The 17923-nt window shown below is 51.5% G+C and overlaps 6 protein-coding genes across 6 annotated transcripts; 2 read left to right on the top strand and 4 right to left on the bottom strand.

The window, feature by feature from the left end:
• Nucleotides 1-835: 835 nt before the first annotated feature.
• lys1 (saccharopine dehydrogenase (NAD+, L-lysine-forming)) lies at nucleotides 836-2496 on the bottom strand (the record flags this gene model as incomplete). Its single annotated transcript, XM_056667237.1, has 10 exons — nucleotides 836-1112; nucleotides 1162-1234; nucleotides 1292-1366; nucleotides 1425-1521; nucleotides 1584-1756; nucleotides 1812-1838; nucleotides 1908-2148; nucleotides 2207-2223; nucleotides 2294-2374; nucleotides 2436-2496. The coding sequence occupies 10 exons, from the start codon at nucleotides 2494-2496 to the stop codon at nucleotides 836-838; spliced, it is 1122 nt and encodes a 373-aa protein (XP_056520833.1).
• Nucleotides 2497-3126: 630 nt separating this feature from the next.
• Nucleotides 3127-3954, bottom strand: N7515_006492 (uncharacterized protein; the record flags this gene model as incomplete). Its single annotated transcript, XM_056667236.1, has 2 exons — nucleotides 3127-3761; nucleotides 3912-3954. 2 exons carry the CDS (start codon nucleotides 3952-3954, stop codon nucleotides 3127-3129), a joined length of 678 nt encoding a protein of 225 aa, XP_056520832.1.
• Nucleotides 3955-4900: 946 nt separating this feature from the next.
• On the bottom strand, nucleotides 4901-6118 carry N7515_006491 (uncharacterized protein; the record flags this gene model as incomplete). Its single annotated transcript, XM_056667235.1, has 1 exon — nucleotides 4901-6118. The coding sequence occupies one exon, from the start codon at nucleotides 6116-6118 to the stop codon at nucleotides 4901-4903; it is 1218 nt and encodes a 405-aa protein (XP_056520831.1).
• A 616-nt stretch (nucleotides 6119-6734) lies between these two features.
• Nucleotides 6735-9428, top strand: N7515_006490 (putative RNAPII degradation factor Def1; the record flags this gene model as incomplete). Its single annotated transcript, XM_056667234.1, has 2 exons — nucleotides 6735-7023; nucleotides 7108-9428. 2 exons carry the CDS (start codon nucleotides 6735-6737, stop codon nucleotides 9426-9428), a joined length of 2610 nt encoding a protein of 869 aa, XP_056520830.1.
• A 2433-nt stretch (nucleotides 9429-11861) lies between these two features.
• Nucleotides 11862-13250, bottom strand: N7515_006489 (OSBP family protein; the record flags this gene model as incomplete). Its single annotated transcript, XM_056667233.1, has 4 exons — nucleotides 11862-12644; nucleotides 12707-12761; nucleotides 12818-13143; nucleotides 13194-13250. The coding sequence occupies 4 exons, from the start codon at nucleotides 13248-13250 to the stop codon at nucleotides 11862-11864; spliced, it is 1221 nt and encodes a 406-aa protein (XP_056520829.1).
• Nucleotides 13251-14265: 1015 nt separating this feature from the next.
• Nucleotides 14266-15970, top strand: N7515_006488 (putative MFS transporter; the record flags this gene model as incomplete). Its single annotated transcript, XM_056667232.1, has 3 exons — nucleotides 14266-14703; nucleotides 14760-14993; nucleotides 15050-15970. The coding sequence occupies 3 exons, from the start codon at nucleotides 14266-14268 to the stop codon at nucleotides 15968-15970; spliced, it is 1593 nt and encodes a 530-aa protein (XP_056520828.1).
• Nucleotides 15971-17923: the final 1953 nt, after the last annotated feature.

The following is a 17923-nucleotide window of genomic DNA, read 5'->3' as shown; positions in this document are numbered from 1 at the left end:
GTCTGACCCTGATCGTGGCGAAGACGTTGAACGACCGGTAATTCACAGATAACAGGAGAGTATCAATGTGGGTCGGAGTTTTCGCCGAGTGCGGAGAGCTAGAAGGGAGCTGGAGGACGAACGTTCGAGGGAATGCAGAGGTGAATGAGTTCAACCGGGGAAGAGGGGAGAACAAGAGCGGATCGATGTGTTTTATGCGGAGATCGAGACGATCCAGGGCATTTCAGTGATGTTCTCCGAAATCAAGTTGGCCACTTAGGCCTATCAAACGGGTCAAACTCCGATCACGATGATCATCACGATACGAAGCTTCCTCTCAGTACACATGAGCTGTGAGCATTCCTGTCTTCGATATTTTTGCGTGGAACTCTCGTTTTATCCAATGGCTGGAACATTCCTCTTGGTCCAGGCGTCGTGGCAGTGGGTTAGACCCCCACGGACGGATTCTCCGGGTATCCGTCTTACATCCCCGCAGGGGTCGGCCGTGGGTTAAACACTGAAATATCTGGGGTAAAGCCATACGTATCTTCCATAGGTAGCACAAGATTCTTCCAATGGAAGGTATGAAATTATATATGGGCATGTTCGGGTATTAGGGGCCAAACTCCCGCCCTGACAACAAAGACGGGATGCCACAACCTGGCTTCTAGGTACGACCGCTCTACGCAGCCAAGACATATACGTGATAGGTATCTCTGAGGACCCCGGAAAATTGTAATTCTAATCATATGGTATTCTCGAATTTGCAACTTTTGTCTTGAGTCATATGGACCGTGAAATGCATGTAAATGAAAATCTCCTAGACCTACCACATACCAGCGCGACAGGCTTAAGCCTAAAGCGACTTGGGCAGTGTAGCAACCTTTTCATCGAAGAGTTGTTCGGCCTGCTTCCAGACCCGGGAGTTGGCCCGGTCATTGAGCGTAAGGAGACTGGGCAGGAGGGCCTCGCTGAACATCTCCGAGCTCTCGCGGGGAAGCAAGGAAGGAAGGTGGTCAATGCTGATCACGCTCAGGGGAGGACCCCCAGCCGGCAGTCCAGTCACGGGAACCGTCGGCTTATCAAAGGTGGTCGTGATGTCGTACAAAGGAATGGGGTTCAAGGGGTTGGAACTTGGGAGAATTAGCCGTGCGCTTGCATAGTTCAAATCTGATGACTCACGTGTCGGCGCTAACGTCGCAAATGACGGACAGAGTTCGGTTGGGAGCGGAAAGGGACTCCAAGTTCACGAAGTCTAATCGAGATATCAGCGATTTGTTCCGAGTTGGGGATTCATTATTGCAAAACTTACGGGGGATCTTGGCTGAGAGGTAGATGCAGTTCACGAAGATATCCGCATCATGTGAAATTTCCCTGAAAGGACCACCTGCGGATGTTTTAGTTCTGGCCCAAGAGAAACAGCTGGTAGACATCAATTGACTCACCTCGCTTGGTCTCTGCCATATCCCACTCAACAATGTTGGAGGAGGGGATACCGACATCCTTGGCCAGCTGCACGGCACCGCTGCCACAGCGTCCCAGCTATAACATCGTTAGTATTCCGTGTATTCACGTGGCTGTTTCTCGACTTGGGCAAGACTCACAGCTCCGATGACAAGAATCTTGGGTGCCTTGCCAGCAACCTTCTTGCCAGCCTCAAGCGACTCCTTCACAGACTCAACCAGGCGACCTTGGTTGGCATACGGGACCTCACCGGGCAGGGCCTCGTCGGGGTGTGTCAATTGCCAAGCCCAGTTCTTCACGGCCAAAGCAGCTCCTATTCCATGTCTTAGTAAAGATTATCTCGAGCAAACATCTCACGGTAAAGATACCTGCGTAGCCGGCGGACCATCCGAAGGCTAGAAGAAAGAGGGAGGTCAGTCAATTGAGTCAGAAGAAGAATGTTCGAAGACAGGAAGGAGTCTTACCAGCGACTCGGCGGCCTGAATCATCGGTCAAGAACTCCAGATCGAGCAATGTGCCCTTTCCGCGAGGCCAGCGGCTAAGGACCTTCTCCCAACCACCTTGCTGCTTGAAGCAGTGGGCGAAAGTGACGTGAACGTGCTCCAGAGGGAAGTCATCTTCGGGCAACTCCTTGAGGCCTAGAATGACGGCATCCTTCGGCGCGTCCTTGACCCAGGATCCCTCCTCGACCAGAGGAGCTCCGATCTATAGCAATTGACGGTATTTAGGGCGAATCCGAGCTGAACTGTCGAGTGAAACATACCTTGGCGAATTCCTCATCTAGCGGGCGTCATTAGCAATCGAGTCCAATTGCGAAGGGTGACAGGGACATGATTAGTTTGGGACATACCTTCGAAAATGCGCTGGGTGGACCGCTCAACGGTCACATCATATCCAGCATCAATCAATGCCTTGCAAGTAGTAGGAGTCACTAGTGACCGCAATCTTTAGCCAATTGCCCCCCCGCCATTCGGTGGGATAAGGCTACTCACAGGCAGACCGCGCCTCGGCGGGCTTGGTCTCGGCGCGCAGCCAGATCTTTTGTCCAGCCATCTTGAAGGTTAATGAATATAGTATAAGGAATAGAAAAAAGAGTTCAACAGATATTGAAAAGTTACTCTACCGCCAGCAATGACACAGCCTTCCACACTGGTGATAGCGGGACCGGTAAAGTGTTGTCCCGGTCCGAGGAATGACTCAGTCCCGATAATCGGCGCCCTCTAAACTCTTACTTTAGTTACAGAGTACATGTAACTAGATTGTACTGTGTCAAGAGCATTGGCTTTAGTTACCTGTTACTCCCGTCGTTATTTGACTACTGTATGGGCTTTCACAGGTACATGTCCCTACGGCACTGAAACTACTTGCGAAAGCACTACAAAGAGTGATGAAAGCAATGCATGCAGACATCTACCTAGAAGGTGAAGGTCTCGCTGACGTCCACTTGGTGTCTACCTCGAATAGCTCTTATTGGAGTATGTCGTATGAGCCCTTGACAAGACCAACATGATATTGAATTCCGGGTGTTCTTTGATTTGTGAAGTTTCTTCCCACGATTAAGTACAGCTGCAAATGGGAGAACCTCCGGAGATGAACGAACTCAATTCAAGATTGGAGCGACCATGACAGGAATAAACTACCACAGAAAACCTCCAACGTTACAACCTGAAAGTTCTCATTCATTCAAGTATCCTTGGTCCGGCTGCGGGTCCGGCTGCCAACGCCATCTCCTGGATGAACAACCTTCTTCACAGCGTCCTTGATCTTCTCTGTCTTCGATCGGCTATCCTTCTTCGGTTTTTCGTCTTCTGCTTTAGAAGGAGCAGCGGTAGTGCCATTGTGACCCGGGACAAGTTCTTTGTCTGTCTTAGCCTTTTTGCTACCAGGTCCCTCCAATGGTTCAGGCCCGTTCGTCGCAGTTCCAGCCGGGACAGGCGTCACAGTTGAATCGAGGTCACGCTTTTCGCCGACCTTTGTTTCATTCATCGGCCCTAGTGTCTCCTGCGACTTGGCGGCAATGGGAACACTGCCGACAGAAGATTCCACATTATCCGCTGCAGTCGACTCCTCCGTAGTTTGCTCTGCAACAGGCGGCTCGGTGTCTGCAGCGGACTTACGTGGCTCAACCTCAGTAGCTGGCTCAACCGCGGTAGCTGGCTTAACCTCAGTAGCTGGTTCAACCTCAGTAGCTGCCTTACGTTCTTGTCCGTCCAGCTTGGGCTTTGCTGTGTCGATAGCAGGGTCACTGTCTGTTTGTGTCGTATTCAATCTGTTCTGGAATGCATGCGAGTGTTCCTTGACTATTTCCGCAGTGTCTGCTACATCCCTTAGTCAGCATATAGTTTTGAAAGGAGCTAGGAGGCCGTTCCACCAGGAGGAACTTGACCATAGAGTAAAGGAACACCATGTCTCTGGGATCAATTGCTCTTTTGACTAAAGATAATTTGCATGCCAATCAACGAACATACCTGAATTTGCATTGGCCTGCATGGAGGTCCCTTCAGTAGCCATTGTGGATCGATGATGTCAGATACTTGGACTGCCCGCTTTCTCATATACCGATTCAAACTATGTGGCAGGGTTATCGCAAGGATGATGCGACTGCGATTCTTGTTAGGGCGAGGTTTTGCGAGGGAAAGAGAAGTAAAGAGCAGTTAGCTTATATGGGGCTATTTGGGGGGAGCGTGAGCGTGAGGTCGCGCGGTGACGTAGTTGATTTAATAGCTTTGGAGATGCTCCCCCAGGGCTGATTCGCTCCAGCCCTCTAAATCTCCACGGCATTCTGTCACACAGCCTCCATTAGTTCCATATCTCAGTCGCCACCCAATGTTCTTTACAGAAGGTCGATGTTATTATCACAACTGTTTATGACTATTCTCTTCTGGACTGGAAGGGCTGGTCTAGAAGGTTGGGCGCACCACTATTCTAACAGGGGTATGCTATAGCAGAAACAATGCGAACATAAGAGGGGACATCACTGATGTATTTGGGACCGCAAGTCAAGTCCGCACAAAATTGCTGTGATGTTTGATTGATTTGAGTTGTATAACAACTTCCGAAGCTTGTTCAGCCACGTCTTCTTGGCAATTCACGCCCTTGAAGCTTCGCCAAGAAAGAACATGTAAAAGGGCTCAGAAGATGAGGCTCTGACTCAGATAGTCTAGCGAGAGTGGAGTAGCAGCAGTAAATTGCCTTTGAATGGCGTTTGACAACCCAAAGGCTGATCGAACGCCCTGTAGTGGAGTTGAATAAATTGTGCAACAGTACACAAATGAACGCGGGTGGGGATTGTACCCGACTGGCGTATCGACACGTCAACATGGTGTCTGTACATGTTGAGGTCTTATGAGAGAGGCATGCTGTGTGTGCCTTCTGGGTGGTGGGGTTGATCTGAATGTTGTTCGAGGGTCCCCGCGTTGGGCGAGAATGGATTGTTCAGCAAAATTGAACCAAAGCATCATGTGAAGCTCCAGTTCAAACGACTGATGTCCACAACTTCGGGCGATGCCTGTGATTTCTCAGCAACCTGGGCTGCTGGCTCTTCTGGCAGCAATTCGGAAATATGGTGCTCCAGCCTGGATATATCGCGGAATCGTTTGCGTTCAACCAGCACTCGAAGGGCCTCGGATCCAATTTCAAAAAAGGCATCTCGCCTGGCTCCATTCCAGGCCTGGAACTTAATTGGTGATAGGTTCCCCACAAATTGAACGAATGGACGTGGGTCAGGATTAGTTGGGTGACAGATGGCCACAGATGCTGCCAATAGAGATCGAGGAGTCAACAGGGAAACCGTGTCCCTGAATTCATCATATACTGATACCGATACCTCCTCGCCTGACGGTTTGTACTCCATAGCCGTGCGACTCAGGTGAGCTCCTGCGGCCAGAAGCATCGGCTTCCTTGACTTATGAGATGATGCACTGTGGAAGTGCATCTGGCATACACGTAAATAATATGCCATTGCTGACCCAAAGCCATCCCCAAAGCAAGTTTCCGCGTCTATGAAATCAACGAGGAGATGACTGAATGTCTGCCGAGCGAGCCCTTCGGTGAGCCGGCCGTTTTGACTGCCCAAGTCTTGATTGATGAGCATTTGCAACCACTGCATGACAGTGTCATGCAATCCCTCTGCAACCATGAACTTGGTTAACGACGTAGTAGCTGGTCGCAAGCGCAATAACGTTTGCCTTGATGTGCCATCAGATGCCCAATACCAATTGACGATCCGCGATGCTGCCCGAGATGATTTCATATCGGCTGGGGACCTTGAAAGAAGAAGTTGGGCCTTCAAGCACTCAGTAATTGTGCTTGCAGTGACTGAGCCAGCTGCGGCCATTTGATCAAAAACTGCCATGGGTTCTTCAGCAAGCCGTCGCTGACCCTCCACGCTTTGCAATGATGTAGGCACTTGTGAGTGAGGCACAGCCGGAATTATGCGGAAAAGAGGATTATCAAGGATGTTCTGTAAATGCTGGTCGGTGGCATGTGCTGACGATTCGGGGTTCGAGAGGGGTCTGCCATGATTGTTGCCGGACGCGGGATAAGCCCCGTCTAACTGACGACGAAAGGAAGATGTGAGAGCATTCAGTAGTTGCTGCGACTCTCGTGGAGTACGAGGTAAGGGTTGATGAATCTTTGGCCAGGACTTGAATTGAAAAATTGAGGTGCCCTTCATGATGTCGGTGAGTGCTGAAGTGGTATGTTGAATGCATGGGGGTGAAGCACTGAAGAGGGGACTCCAAGGCGATGATCGACCAGGGCGGTGAGAAGTGACCCCTACTGTGTAAAGCCAAGGTGAATGACGAGTAGAAGAAACCACACTAAAGAAGAGAAAGAACGATTGCCGAGATTTTCGTATGAATGTGTTTATCTTACTTTAACATGATTGTAATTCCAATACAATTGATAAATGATAGATAATTGTATTCTACTCTATAGCCTCTTAGCCTCTTAGCCACCTAAAGTCGTCTCTTTGTTAGTTAAATAAGGCAGCACCAATAAGCGCCACTCGCTAAAAGCCAGAGCAGTGCCAAGACTTGAGGGAAGCAACTCAGATCCCGTTAGCTTTTGATCCTTTCTTCAGTCATCTCCTACTCATTCTCCTCCCCCCAATTAATCACTTTGATTTTACCTCTTTTTCTGTCTCTTCTGGCCCCCGTGCCTGTGGTTTTGGTGCTGTTCCTCTTTTGCGAGGGTGCTCCATTTCGATAACCTTTCCTCCCTTCCAGTTGCGCCTCCATCGTGACCTCCTTCCCCCCAATACTTCTCCATCACACACATCATCAATAAATATGTCCGATACTCAGAATCGATCCTCCGCCTCGCGGGGCAGGGTATCCGCCCGTGGCGGTCGTGGCGGCTTCAGCTCCAGAGGTGGTCGTGGTGGGAACAGATCTGCGAATGACAACTCAGAAGTCTCATCCTTCGAGGAAGGCGAAATTGGACAGATGAAGAAGAAGTACTCCGACGATCTCCCTACTCTTAAGGAAATGTTCCCAAACTGGAAGGACGAAGATCTGGTGTTCGCACTAGAAGATTCGAACGGCGAACTCTTGGAAGCAATCGAGCGCATCAGTGAAGGTCGAGCAACCCCTCAACCCCATTTCCTGACTGCATAACAACGAAACATCTTAAATCGAGGGCTGTCACTGACTCGTTTTCTAGGCAATGTATCCCAGTGGGGAGAGGTCAAGAAAAAGACTCCAAAGCCCAAGGATGCTCAGAGCACCTCCGCCGAGACGACTGCAGCCCCCGCTCGTGGAACCCGTGGCCGTGGTGGATTAGAGACTCGTGGACGTGCTCGCGCAGACCGAGGCCGTGGTGGCCGCGGTGGCCGCGCAGGAGCCACTACAAATGGAACTCGGGCCGTAGCTCCCGCTGCAGAGGCTTCGGGGTGGCCGACTGAGACTTCGACTTCGGGATGGCCAACCGAGACTTCGACTTCGGGGTGGCCAGCCTCCAATGTGGAAGAGACTGCTGCAGAGCCAGCAGCTGAAGGCGCCGAATCGGAGTCGACCGAACAGAAGAGCAGTGTGATTCCTGAGGGCTCGAAGAAGGGGTGGGCTAGCCTTTTCGCCAAACCGCCGCCCCCTCCCCCCGTTCAGAAGAAGCCTGAACCTGCTCCTCCTGCCCCTGTCGCCGAGACGCCCGCTGAGCCTGTGGCGGAGCCATCTCCTCCCGCCCCGGAGCCTGTGACTGCGCCTACTGCTCCCCAGAAGACTCCCATTGCCAAACCTACCCACCCCGTCATTCCCGCCGTTCCGACCGCCGCTGTCAACCCACACAAGGTCGATTTGACCAAGACAAACCTCGAAAATATTCCCGATGCGTCCGGTCCTACTCCTACTGACACCGCCGCGAGCACCGTCGGCAGTGGCGTCGACCCCGCGGGCGCAGCGGCAGCTGCAACTCCCTCCCGCATCCCCTCATCCGCCTACCCTCCCAGCGCTAGCAAGCGCACCCCTGGTCTTCAGCGTCGTGTGATGGAGCAGCAGCAAGCCGTGGTTATGCCCGGCAACCACGCAGTGGACCGTGCTGCTGTTCAGTTCGGTAGCCTGGGACTGAACGGTGACGCTATCGATATCGATGAGAACCGCGAAGAGCCAGAGACCCGCGCTCAGCCCCCGCAGCCCTCCCCCGTTGCGCCCCGTGCCTCGCTTCCTCCCGCCAACCAAGCACCTCCCTCGATGGAGTCCGGCGCCGCTGGACGTCCTGCTCCCGGTCTGCCCCCGGTTCCCCAAGCATCTGCCGCAGACTCTTTCACCGACTTTGCTCGCTACTCTGAGCCTCAGCAGAAGCCTTTTGATCCCTTCACTCAACAGGTGAGCCAGCCGCAGCCGCAGATTCCCGAGCCTTTTGCCAATCAGGCTCCTGCTCAGCCCACTGCCACCACTGGCAGCGAATATTCTCCTTTCTACACCGCCGACCAACAGCGCTTCCCTTACTACGGTTCATACGGCTCTTACGGTCAGACCCAGGATATCCCTACTGGACCCCGCGCTGGAGCTGGATTCGGTGCCACTGGTGCTGAAGCCCAGGCTCAAATCCCCACTACGCAGCCTCCTAACCGCTATGGACCCGTTGATGCGACCAACAGCGGACACAACACCCCGAACCCCACTATTCCTGGCGCCACCCAGCAGACCCCCACTGCCCAGCACATGCCTGGCCAGAGTGCGCAGCACCAAGCTTATGGCTACCAGTACCCCAACTACTACAACAACCCCCATTACGCTACTTACATGAACCAGATGGGTCAGCAGCAGCAGTACGGTGTTGGCGGTAATCGCCCGCGATACGATGATGCTCGCCGCTACGAGGACCACTACATGCAGCAGCAACAGCAGCAGCACAACCAGCAGTACGGCTATGGTAGCCAGTACGGTCCCTATGGTGGCAAGGGTGGCATGTACGGTCAGCCCCACGGTGCCTTCTCCTACGAACAACACTCGTCTTCCCCCGCCACCACTGGCAGCTTCGGTCAGTCCGTGCCCAGCCGTGACTCCGTCTACGGCCGCAGCGGCTCTACTCAGCAGACCGACAACCAGTCTGCCACTGGCGCCAATGCCTTCGGCACTGGAATGTCTGATGTCTTCAGCCGCTCCCAGGGCAGCTTCGGCCAAAACCCTCCCATCGCCGGACAGCCCCCTGTCACCAACGACGAGACCAAGGGCTTTGAAGCACCCAAGGCCGGTGGCCCCAGCCCCTCGCTTGCTCAGAACCGTCCGGGATCCGCTACCAGCAGCGTCCCCGGTCAGCCTCAGGGACAGACCGGGCTTCCCCCGCTCCAGGGTCAGCAGGGCCAGCAGGCCTTTGGAAGCTACCCCCAGCTGAACCCCCAGTACGGTGGACTCGGCGGTCTTGGTCACCAGGGTGCGGCCACTCAGTCTCACCAGGCTTCTGGCTACAACAACTACGGCGGTGGCTTTGGTAACTACTATGGAAACTCCGGCCGCGGCGGCTGGGGTGGCAACTACGGTCACTAAGGGGAAAGATGGAACGACAGGGAGACATAATGACCCACCAAACACATAAGGCGTTGCATTTGCGAGTGATTTGAAAGGGGGTATGGTTTTTTGTTCACTTTACACAAGAGAAAAGGAAACACTCGTCTTGTCGCAGGCAGGCAGAACCCAGAATTTTCTCTTCATCTTTCTCTCACCCTGTGTAATCTCTACCTCTCGGGGAGCTTTGGCTGGTTTTTCTTACGGGGAATTGTCCATTTGATATTTTGCTTTTTACTTATCTGCTTTTATTGTCTTTTGCTTTACTCTCTTATCCTCTCCACCTTGCTCTTCTTTGACACGACTGCTCCCAACAGATGCAGTTTCTGTATTAAATTCACCAATTCCTCTCTAGGTTTCCTTCTGCTTTTTGTTTTTCTTGTTCTCGCTTCCAACCTAGTCGGTGTCTCTTGGGTTCGGTATGTCACTTGTTTCTACGGTTTCCCCGTCACGTTTTTTTGCCTATTTCACCCTCTGATGTCCTATGACCCCACTGATGGGCTGATGATTATGATGGCTGGCTCAAGGGGTCTGGTAGAGGTAGATCCAAAGCTCGGTTGCATTCTGGGCTAAAAGTGTCATGAATTATGGTGTGTTCTGTATGATCAAGTATGGCCACCTGAATATGGAGATTTGCCTAGCATTGGTACGTTGTAGCACGCTCGTAGTATGTAATGTAGAAGTCATGGGCTCACTCGGCTCCACTCCACTTATATTTGGCCTACCTGTGGCCCTGATTCGCCTAATGGAGGGCTGCCATCAGACCAATTGACTGAATACGATATACCTCAGTCTTTGCAACTCTATGCTGATCATACCTATAGATCACTACTCTCTTCTGTTTTCAGATATCTTACCTCAAGAATCTGCCTCACAGACCCAGTCTTTTCCTCGGACGACCAAGAAGCCTCGCCCAGCACCTACCATTCGATGGGTCTGGAATCACTTCTCCACGGAAGTATCCCGTGAGTGGACGGAAAAGCGGACAGTGAAAAAGATGACCAGAGATCAGGATATCAGCTGCACAGTCATCGATGGCAAGACCGGAAAACAATGCGACTGGCAAACCTTGGATTCCCAAAGGCCCACTCAACGTCAAATATGAGGCGGCACCCGGCAAAGCACTCCATTTCCCCACCGCAATCCCAAACTTCGACGCAGGAGGTTCCACTCAAGACATTCCTGAATCGACAGGTTCTCTTGTTTCTTGAATACCTTGCGGATATCCCGACTATTTGGCGTCGAATGTTGAGCTTGAGATGGGAAAATGGAGTGCTAAGTACTTTGCCAGGTGCTGCCAATCCATGGTTTCCCACTCACATTGTATACCAGTCTTGTCATAGACGACTGTGCAGCGGATAACTCGATGTCTAGTCATCTTTTTCCCTGTCCGCTTTTCCGTCCACTCACGGGATACTTCCGTGGAGAAGTGATTCCAAACCCATTGAATGGTAGGTGCTGTGCGAGGCTTCTTGATCGTCCGAGGAAAAGACTGGGTCTGTGAGGCAAATTCTTGAGGTAAGATATCTGAAAACAGAAGAGAGTAGTGATCTATAGAGGTATGATCAGCGTCGAGTTGCACAAACTGAGGTATATCAGATTCAGTCAATTGGTCTGATGGCAGCGCTCCATTAAGTAGGCGAACCAGGGCCACCAATGAGCAATTCATAGTCAATGGCACACTCCGCATAGTCCTTTCGTTGAAATCCATTATGGAGGTTGGAAAGAGAGAGAGAAAGAGAGATTCATTTGCTCGATGTAGCTCGCTCTAAGTATAAGCTGCGATGCGGGATTGCTGTCAGGCATTATGGAGGTTGGAAGTGAAATTAGGAGTGAAGTGGATGGAAGGAGAGGGGAATCAGAGGGGGAGGGAGGTATTTAAGAATTTTAAATCATTTGCTTACTGTGTGGTAAGTTCGGCTAACTGGCGATAATATCGGAAATCCTGGCGATAATATCGGGAGGGGAGACTCGAAATTATCGGGAGACTCGAAATTCTGCCGATATCGTATCGGGAACATCTGCTGGAACTGGCAACAAGGAGTCATGTGACCTAGCGTGCGTCTGTGTGTATTAAGAGGTAGTTCGCGATGCCTGCATTCTTAGCTTTAACAACTACGAATACTACACAGATTACACCGCGCAGGAGCCTCCTCGAGACTGAGTCGAGACTCGAGAGTAGGCCCTCTGCCCAGTAATCGCCGTAGTCTTCGTCTTCGACGTTTCGCATACCAGCAATATTGCCGTGTAGAAACCAACATCTCTAAATTTGAAAAGGTCAAACCGCCAAGTCCAAGCTTATAAGCAACTTTAACCACGCGCCCCAATATGTACAATCGGAATGCAAGATACAGAAACAACCAAAGATTAGAAACCCCATATAACTATGGGCAAAGGTCCAAGCCCCAGGACAATCTACTCAGTGAGACCGAGCCCCTCACCGCCGACCTTGTGATAAGGCGGCTGAGCACCAGCAGCCTTCTTAGCATCGAAACGCCAGATGCCCCCTGTCTTATCAGTTTCAAGAGCAAGATCAGCCACCTGGGCAAGACGCTGTGTCTGGGCGTCGTCGTCACTCTGCTCAAGACGACTGAAGAACCGGCGCTCCCATTCGCGGCCCTCTTCCTTTTCGAGGCGGCGCAGCTCACGCTGGGCATTTTCAATACGTGACTTAAAGCCAGAAACGGCATCCATGTCACCCTTCTGAATGTTGGTGGCCACGTCCTTCCAGGCCCGTCGGCTCTCATATAGATCCTGTTGTTCGAGTGGAGCCAGGCTGAGTGGAGTAACGGGGTTCTCCTTGGAGTTCCAGGAATCGACCACCTGCTTGGTGTGGGCGTCCTTGATGGTGAACTTATCTGACCACTGGCCCTCTACGGTGTATAGGGGCTTCTTTTCGCCCTCGCTCTCCTTGAATAGACTCGCGATGAAGGTGTTCTTCTTGCCGCTCAGCCAGCCCTTGCCGGAATAGTCAATCTTGGCAACGTAGCCGCTGCTGCTGACGATCTTGGTTGACTTCTCCAGTTCGACGAAGGGGGAGCCGTAAATGAGCGATTCGATGTGGAGGTTGGGTAGCGTGATCAGGTATTGCTCCTTCTCGGTGGATCCGGGCGGGGTGAGTGTGTACAAAGCATGGCCGATCTGCTTCACGAGGATAGTGCTCGAAAACGAGGCCTTCTGCGCGTTGTATCCTTGCAGCTACAATATATTGTCAGCGAATGTATCTCAAAATGACCTGGTATGCTCGTTCGTGAACTCACCTCAACGCCGTTCTTCTCATTGCGGATCGCGTAGGCAGTAGCCGGAGGATGGTGGCTTTATTCTAATTTAGCGGCTAAACCATGGTACCATATAACACGAGCTTCACATACCTGACTTGTTCACTGATCAAGCTGGTCTCTCCCACTTCCGCATCACCCTCCCATTTGCCGATAAACAGCTCACCCAGGAACGGGTTCAAGGGCTTCTTCTCACTGCCGAGCTTTTCGCTACGACTGCAGTATTGCTGGTGCAGAGTACTGAGGAACCACTTGAGCACTAGGAGAGCACGCTTCGCGGGGTCGGCTTCCTTCGCTGGTGCCACAAAGACGGCAGGGTGTTCGGCCCAGTAGGCGGAGTATTCGGTCAGGGAGGTGGTAGATAGGATGAAAGGAGGAGCAGTCAGTGAAGATAGATCACCGTTGAAGGAGGCGATGGACTAGAACTTTGTTAGCCCTAGTACACCTTTAAGTCGCGGTTGCTGCGTACCTTGAGGAAACTTGTCCATGAGCCCTTGCTGTGGGCGGGAACTTGACTTTGAGACATGATAGAAATTCGAGAGCGCTTCAAATTGACAAAGCGACAAGGTGGGGAGGTGGAAGATTAAAGTTGGATCATTGGATGTTGGCGGTCAGAAGCGGATAACGTCATTGCTGTCAGGGGGGGCAGTGAACAAGGGTCCACAGCCACATCGGCTAGTGTTTTAGACGCTCATTTAAAAGACTTCTGAAATCGAGATTCGTCTGATTCGAGTGTTAAGTCAAATGTCATTCAACCATCGGTCCCCGGTCCATCGTTTAGTGGATCGTGTTGCTAGGCCCAGTGAGGCTATCAGGGAGTCTGGACTGTTGACCGTTGTTGCGGGGGATGGCATAAATCAAGAGATAAAATATCGGGCAATGATCTATTAGTAGGCCAAGGATACAACTATTTCTGTGTACCCGTGTACTAGATACTCATGTCCGCAATAGCATTGAAAGTGTCGAAAGCAGTACACAGTACACATATCTCATCGACTTCACCTCCAAGGCTCCCCGCTCGAACGTAGTTCCGGCTCGCCGGGCTCGGATTCTTTTCCGCCCCCCCTCTAGTCCGGCACGTCGCCCTGTCTCCAATCACAGTGATCCATCGCCTCTGGCCCTCTGAATTGGAGCGAGAACGACCCCAACAAGAGAGATGGCAAGCCCTTTGTTTGGAGAGGGCCCTCCTCCAATGCCACGTCGCGGACAACCCGCCGATCGACCCCCAGGATGATAGCGAGGAAGCGAAAAGCGCATATTCCCTCAAGTCGCGATCCAAGTTGGCTCATCGAATTGTCTCAATTCACTTCAATCGCTTCTCCTCCGACACTGTCAGCTGTCTGCTAATCCATTGAAGACTATTTCCTATTTCCCGCGCGTCTACGCCATACCCGACAACCTTGCACGACCTCGGGCAGACTCCGAAAGACCATTGCCGAATAAAAATTTTCCTCTTATATTTCATATGCACTACGAGCAATTCAAGTCTGATTCCTATATATCACAAGCGGGCAGGAAGTAGTTGTTAACAGGTTTCCACCATGCCTGCATCTGCATCAAGTGCGTCAATTGCTTCAAGAGCATCCAGCGAGGACAGGCACTCCCAGTCCCCGGCAAATAAAGGTCAAATTCAGAGATCCGGGTCGCAACGTTCACAGCTGGCAAATAGCCTCGACCATGTAAGGAGCCATGTATCGCATCATGACATGGTTGCCAATGAAGACTTCCACGAAGTCAACGCAGAACAGTATCTACGCTTTTCACCAGCTCGCAAAATGATCATTGTTGGCGTTCTGTCCTTCTGCTCATTTCTCGCACCGATCTCGTCGACGTCTATCTTAGCTGGTATACCGGAAGTTGCGAAGGAATATACCACTACCGGGAGTGTCATCAACGCAAGCAATGCATTGTACATGGCGTTCATGGGAATTGCGGCTCCTTTTTGGGGTCCCTGTAGCCAAGTCTGGGGCCGACGGCCGGTATGTAATGACCAAAAAAACAGAGTTAAGGTATGGCGAGCTAAATCCGGGATTAGATCTTCCTTATTAGCGCTTTCTTGTTCTTTGTATTCAGCGTCGGCACCGCGTTGGCACCCAACCTCCCAGCCTACTATATTTTCCGCGTGTTGACTGCGTTCCAAGGAACGTCTTTCCTGGTCGTCGGGAGCTCGGCATTAGGAGATGTATACGAGCCTCGAGCTCGCGCAACAGCCCTAGGATGGTTCTTATCAGGAACGCTGATTGGACCTGCCTTTGGGCCATTCATCGGCGTACGTTGACACCTACACTATACACAACAACAAACCTGCTAATTCACTCAATACAGGGTGTTATTGTCACATTTCACTCCTGGCGCGCAATCTTCTGGCTCCAGACAGCACTCGGGGGCTGCGGCACTTTGCTCGTCTTCTTCTTCTTCCCAGAGACCTACCCGAACCTGACCAAAAACGACACGCATGACATGCCACTATGGCAGAAAGCGGTAATCCTTTGGCACCGGATCTCGCCTCTGCAGGTAGCAATCATGCTCTTCAAATACCCCAACCTGTTCTGCACTGGTCTCGCGGCTGGCGCTCTCGTGTGGAACCAGTATTCCCTCCTGACGCCAATTCGATATGTGCTCAACCCCCGCTTCCACTTGACAAGTCCTATCCAGACGGGACTGTTCTACATCGCGCCCGGTTGCGGGTATCTTCTTGGTACGTTTATGGGTGGCAGGTGGGCAGATCGCACTGTGAAACAATGGATTCAGAAGCGCGGTGGTGTCCGCGTACCCGAGGACAGATTGAAGTCTTGTCTGATATTTTTGGGTATTGTTATTCCCGGCTGTATGTTGATCTACGGTTGGACGGTTGACAAGGCTGTGGGGGGAATCCCTGTCCCTGTTCTGGCGATGTTCTTCCAGGGAGTTGGGCAGCTATTCTGCTTTCCCAGTCTCAATACTTATAGTCTGGATGTTATGCAGTCAAGTGGTAGGAGTGCCGAAGTCGTTGCCGGAAGCTATTTGTTCCGGTACGTGTTTGGTGCTCTGGGATCTGGACTCGTTCTTCCGGCAATCGAGGCTATGGGAGTGGGGTGGTTTAGCACGATCAGTGCGGCATTTTTGGTTGTCTCTGGAATATGTGTGTGGCTCACGACTATTTTCGGCGAACAATGGCGTGAGAAGGTAGAGGAAAAGAATCAGCGCAAGGCTGGGACGCAGGTTGAGGAAGAGGCCTCAGAACCACAGGGATCGGAAAAAGCTTAGACTCGAGTGTCAACTCATGGATATCTTCTAGGATCCTTAAAAAGATAGGTTGGAATTGAAGCATGAAAACATATAGAAAGGAGCGGTATGATTGGTCAAGCCAAAAGTCCGTCCTTGCCTCAATTTCCTCAGACCACCGCTTATGATTTTGCCGAATTTATGAAATTCTGCCACGCTAACCTGATTGGGAAGCTTCATTGGAACTTCTGAGCTGAACCGAACTCAGTCTGACAGGTCATGTGAACATGACCCAGCGAAATCATGTTCCGCCTGAGCATGCTGAGGTAAAAGCAACAGTGCGGTAAAATACTTGATGACCGTTGGCGCGGATGTGCGCATGAAGATGTGTACAATTATCAAAAGGACCAGTCATACGCGGCACGCCCATGGTGATGCGGGATGCCGATGCCTGTGCTCCATGGATCACTTTATGAAGTGACTAGTTACTTACGAAAAGTAGTGTGTTACATACTCAAACAACCAAGGTTCTTAATAACTCATTCGACATTCACATGTGACATAACCCGCACTCTATCTACAAGGGATAGAACTTTGACAGCTGTGCGGCGCCTCGACACATCCTCAAGAAGCACTCATCCAGCAGTTGGCTTTTTTTTCTTTTCAGTTTCCTCTTCTCCTTTCATATCGAAGCAAATCAAAACCAAAAGGAAGATAGCAAAAAATTCCAACGTATGATGCCATTGCCTCCGTTTTTTTTGTTTGATTTTCGCTTTTCGTTCTTGGAATCCGAATTGAATGTAAACTTGTCACTTGGGGGTTTTTTTGTGTTTTGTTTTTTGAACTTTTTTTAGTTGTTTTCTCCTGGTGTTTTCGTCCTTAACCTCAAATAGAATGACTGACGGCGAAACAAGCTCAATTGCCCTTCTGAGAGTTCTGACCCAGCCAACGCTGGCAGGCAGCCCAGGCTTCTTCCGCAGGGGCAGGTGTGGGTGTGATGTGCTGGAGCGGGTCCACCTGGTTTTGTTCCATGAGCTCTGGCGCTACGGGGCAATCGGCATCAGCGGTCGGGGCAGGTTGCGGAACCTCCGTAGGGTATGGCAGCAGGTAGTAGGGCTGCGCTCCCTGATTGCTTTGGAAAGCGGGTCTGGTCATATGCTCTGAAGACATGGCAACATCCGTGAGCTGGGGATATTGTGTCATGGGATGAACCGTGTTTCTCTGAAGAGAATCTTGAACCAGCTTCTTTGTCTCTCTGGTTTCTGTGAGTATTTCTCGAAGCAGACGAGTTTGTTCAACCTCCTGCGGATCCTCTATTTCAAACGAAGACGTGCAGCCACGACCACCAGAGCGAAGGCGAGAGAGGACGGGCGATGATCTTTTGTCTGAGTCTGCTGTCTTCGGAGTTGACGGAGGGCGCGCAACAGTGGTAGGTGGTTGAATTTGGGGCCAAGGCTTGCCGAGAAGACGGGCCTTCCGCTCCTCGGCGTCCAGCCACGCAGGGAAAGACTCAACAGTCCTCGGGTACCTTGGGGTTGGAGTTACTTCACCAGTGAGAATCAGTCTCCACTTTGGCAGTGCACGGTCAAGAACATCATCCGACAAAAACCGATCGCCTTGAGAGTCAGTAGCCAAGGCAACATGCCAATAAGGCGCTCTAACTGTCCAGGCGATGTTGCCAGTGATATAGAAAACCTCACGGTTCTCTTTCATCCGTTTTTGGTCACCGGATCTCATTATGTCTCGAATCTCACGTCCAGATTGTTCGGATGCGGTGGGGTTCGCCGGTGGGTGATAAAGGCTCTCTACCGAGTTTCGTATGGTCAACGTCGCTCACTGATGATCGAGTTGAACAGTGTACTTACCCAAGTCTGGTGATAAGAGCTCCTGACAGGTGATTTTTTTCTCGGGAAGCATTTCTAAGTGCCGCAGCACCCTCTCATCTGCTTTTTCGTCGATTAAGGCTCGAAGCATGACCAGCAATCTTTCCGACTC

This window comes from Penicillium bovifimosum (genome assembly GCF_028826915.1).
Source record: "Penicillium bovifimosum strain IBT 22155 chromosome Unknown utg000005l_segment0_segment0, whole genome shotgun sequence".
Taxonomy (NCBI): domain Eukaryota; kingdom Fungi; phylum Ascomycota; class Eurotiomycetes; order Eurotiales; family Aspergillaceae; genus Penicillium; species Penicillium bovifimosum.
Note: the sequence above shows the minus strand (reverse complement) of the source record. Positions and strands in the feature narration are given on the sequence as shown.